The sequence below is a fragment of the Triticum aestivum genome, chromosome 4D, assembly GCF_018294505.1.
Source record: "Triticum aestivum cultivar Chinese Spring chromosome 4D, IWGSC CS RefSeq v2.1, whole genome shotgun sequence".
Classification (NCBI taxonomy): Eukaryota; Viridiplantae; Streptophyta; class Magnoliopsida; order Poales; family Poaceae; genus Triticum; species Triticum aestivum.
The window spans coordinates 338,149,928-338,154,250 of record NC_057805.1 but is presented as its reverse complement, the minus strand read 5'-3'; the positions used below and the strand labels follow the sequence as shown (position 1 = coordinate 338,154,250).

Below are 4,323 nucleotides of genomic sequence, written 5' to 3'. Positions count from 1 at the left end.
GAGCATTTCCGCCTCACTTCTGAACACGTCGCAGAAGAAATCCAACACTACTAGAAAGGAGTATGTGTAGCACTTGCACTGGAAGAGAATCGAGAAACACACACACACCGAAACACGAACACAAGGACAAGAAGAACCACACAAAAAAAAAGAAAAAAAAGATCCAACCTCCAACGGAGGGCGGTGGCCGAAGCCACCATGTTTGAGTTTGTTTGGTATGCCACCGCGAAGATATGAACCTTGGGCCCAAGACCAATACTCATCTTTGAAGCACAAATGCCATCTTCAAATGGCTATTGTGAAAGATTTTGTTCAATTTGTGCACTAGTAGGATAAGATAGCTCATTAGTTGAGCTAGCTCCCCCTACTTAGGTGCCTACATCTAAAACAAGATACTAGTAGAGTATGTGTGTGTATGCAAGAACCTCAATCCAAGTTACTTATATCCACGATATTCAGCTCACGCCTTAACTCGCGGAATCTTGCTTCATCAAGTGGCTTGGTGAAAATGTCGGCAAGTTGCTTCTCGGTGTTGACATGGAATAAATCAATGTCTCCCTTGGCCACATGATCTCGAATGAAGTGATGACGAATCTCAGTATGTTTGGTTCGGCTATGTTGCACTGGATTGTCGGCGATCTTGATTGCACTTTCATTGTCACAAAATAGAGGAACTTTGTCACATTTGACACCATAATCCATCAAAGTTTGCCTCATCCATAATAATTGTGCACAACAACTTCCTGCGGCAATGTACTCGGCCTCGGCGGTTGAAAGGGACACACAATTCTGCTTCTTTGAAGACCAACTTACCAATGACCTCCCTAGGAATTGACATGACCCGGAAGTGGACTTGCGGTCTACCTTGTCTCCGACCCAATCCGAATCCGAATATCCCAATAACTTGAAAGTTGCTCCTTTGGGATACCAAAGGCCCAAGTTTGGGGTATGAACCAAATATCGAAGGATTCTTTTCACTGCCGAAAAATGGCTCTCCTTGGGAGCGGATTGAAATCTTGCACACATACACACACTCAACATAATATCCGGCCTAGATGCACAAAGGTAAAGCAAAGAACCGATCATAGAGCGATATACCTTTTGATCCACATCTTTACCATTGGGATCAAGATTAATTTGGCCATTTGTGGGCATGGGCGTCTTCATGGGCTTGACATCTTGCATTTTGAACCTCTTGAGCATGTCTTGAATATAAAGTGCTTGGTTGATGAAGGTTCCTCCTCTCAATTGCTTCACTTGAAATCCGAGGAAAAACTTCAACTCTCCCATCATGCTCATAGAAAATTCCTTGGTCATAAGATTCTCAAACTCAACGTTAATAGCATGGTTAGTGGAACCAAAAATAATATCATCAACATATATTTGGCACACAAACAATTCTTCTTTCACCCTCTTTGTGAAGAGAGTGGAATCTATTAACCCGATCTGGAACCCCTTCTCGCTTAAGAACGCCGTAAGGTGATCATACCAAGCACGAGGTGCTTGTTTAAGTCCATAGAGCGCCTTATGGAGTTCATAAACGTGAGAGGGGTGATCAGGATCTTCGAAACCGGGAGGTTGTTTGACATACACCAACTCCTTAAGAGGACCATTAAGAAATGCACTCTTCACATCCATTTGATACAATTTAAAATCATGATGTGAAGCATATGCAAGAAATATACGAATGGACTCAAGACGGGCAACGGGGGCAAAGGTTTCACCGAAGTCCAAACCTTCAACTTGGGTGAACCCTTGTGCCACTAACCTTGCCTTGTTTCTAGTGACTTGTCCATGCTCATCTTGTTTGTTCTTAAAGATCCACTTTGTTCCAATGACATTATGATGTTCTTTGGGTCTCTTCACAAGAGTCCATACTTTGTTGCGGGTGAAGTTGTTGAGTTCTTCATGCATGGCATTTACCCAATCCGGGTCGTCAAGTGCATCTTCAACCTTAAGGGGCTCAACACAAGAGACAAACGAGTGATGTTCACAAAAGTTTGCCAAACGTCTACGAGTAGTTACCCCTTTGTTGATGCTTCCATAAATGTTGTCGGTGAGATGTTGAAGATGCTTTAACTTGGCGGCCGCTTTTTGCACTTTGAGGGTAAGCTCTTCTTCACTTGGTTTTGAACTTGTGGAAGAAGCTTGGCCTTGAGAATGCTTTAGCCTTGGAGACACCCTTCTCTTCACAACCTCTAGTTCTTGATCACTTGGATGTGATGATGTGGAAGACACTTGAGGTTGGGATTGATCTTGATCTTGATCAAGAGCTTGACCTTGGGCCTCACGGATTGGTTCTTCGCCATTTGGTTGAGCTTGCCCTTGATCTTGCTCGGGAACATGAGGGACTTGATCTTGTTCTTGGATAGGTTCATGATTTCCCATAGCATCTTGACCTTGTGGTGGCGGTGATGACTTCCCTTGTGGAGAATCCACAAGAGGGGCTCTTACTCCTTCTTCTTCTACTTGGACTTGGGGTGTTTCTTGTGGACGAATGTGGCCTATCACCATAGTCCTTATAGCTTGTGAAGGAGCCTCATCACCTACAACACTAGGAACAATTTGCTCCGCACGGGAACCGTTATCTTCATCAAACTCCACATTTACCGTTTCCTCAATACATCTGGTGGATTTGTTGAGAACACGGTAAGCATGAGAGTTTGATGCATATCCAACAAATATGCCCTCATAAGTTTTAGGCGCAAACTTAGCTAAACGGGATTTCTTATTTAGAATGAAACACTTACAACCGAATACTCAAAAGTATTTGACGTTAGGCTTTCTCCCGATTAGGAGTTCGTAGGGAGTCTTGTTCTTGAGCTTACGAAGATAAAGCCGGTTTGTAGCATGGCATGCGGTGTTGATGGCTTCGGCCCAAAGCTTGTATGGAGACTTGTACTCGTCAAGCATGGTCCTTGCCATCTCAATGAGAGTCCGGTTCTTCCTTTCCGCAACACCATTTTGTTCGGGAGTGTATGGCGCGGCATATTGATGCTTGATCCCCTCATCGCTCAAGAACTCGTTCATAGTGTAATTTTTGAACTCGGTGCCGTTGTCACTTCGAATTGCCTTGATCTCACAATTATGTTGACGTTGAGCTTCTTTGGCGAAGTTGATGAAGGTGTCTTGAGTTTCATCTTTAGTCTTGAGAAAGAACATCCATGTATATCTTGTATAGTCATCGACAATGACAAGGCAATACCTCCTCCCTCCCAAACTATCATAAGATGGAGGCCCAAAGAGATCCAAGTGAATGAGCTCGAGAGGCCTCAAAGTGGTAATGATAGTCATCACCTTATGAGCTTTTTCATGAAGTTTTCCGGCAATGCAAGCACTACAAGGACGATCTTTGGCAAAAGACACATTGGTTAGTCCAAGGATGTGCTCCCCCTTTAAGAGAGCTTGTAAATTTCTCATGCCAATGTGTGCTAGCCGACGGTGCCAAAGCCACCCCACGTCGGCCTTGGCCATTAGACATGTTGCAAGATAAGTTTTCTCATTTGAGAAATCAACCACGTAAAGGTTGTCTTCAACATGCCCAACAAAGACCACTTTGAGATTGCTTCTCTTAAAGACGGTCACATGAAATTCACCAAAATGAGAATCATAACCGGCACGTGCCAATTGAATCGTAGAAAGTAAATTGTAGTGAAGGGATTGAACAAGAATGACATTCTTAAGTGATGCATCACTAGAGATTACAACCTTGCCCAAACCCAATACCTTGCCCTTGCTATTGTCACCAAAAGAGATGTTTGAAGTGGCCTAGAGCGAATCAATGAACTCCACAAGCATCTCCCTCTCTCCAGTCATATGATTGGTGCAACCACTATCGATCACCCATTGTGTTCCACCGGAGGTATAGTCCTACAAGAATCAAGCTTTGCTTTTAGGTCCCCATTTTGCAATGGGTCCTAGAGAGTTAGCAACAAGGGTCTTAGGAACCCAAATAGTCCAAGCATAATCATCATAGTTAGTGCCAACAAATTTAGCAAAGGTATAACCATCATCTCCTCTCATGAGGACATAAGATGGGTTGTTCTTGCCGGCAAACTCTTTGGGAATGGCCTTGTCCCTAGTGACCTTGCCATCCCCAACATTCCCTTTTTCCTTCTCCTTCTCCTTGTGTCCTTCATGAACAAATGTTATCTTTTGTTGGGGAGGAGGAGTAGGACCGATCTTCTTCTTGTGGCTCTTCTTCTTGGTCTTCTTCTTCTTAGAAGAGGGGTCAAACCCAATTCCCTCCTTGGCAACACACTCCTTTTGGTTGCTCAAGAGGTCATTGAGGTTTTTCTCCCCTTGAATGCACGACACAAGCCC

General features: G+C 43.9%; 1 protein-coding gene across 1 annotated transcript; it reads right to left on the bottom strand.

Annotated features, from left to right (window-relative positions):
* Positions 1 to 345: 345 nt before the first annotated feature.
* LOC123099998 (secreted RxLR effector protein 161-like) lies at positions 346 to 1,041 on the bottom strand. Its single transcript, XM_044522002.1, has one exon. The coding sequence runs from the start codon at positions 1,039 to 1,041 to the stop codon at positions 427 to 429; it is 615 nt and encodes a 204-aa protein (XP_044377937.1). The 3' UTR covers positions 346 to 426.
* Between the last annotated feature and the right edge of the window lie 3,282 nt (positions 1,042 to 4,323).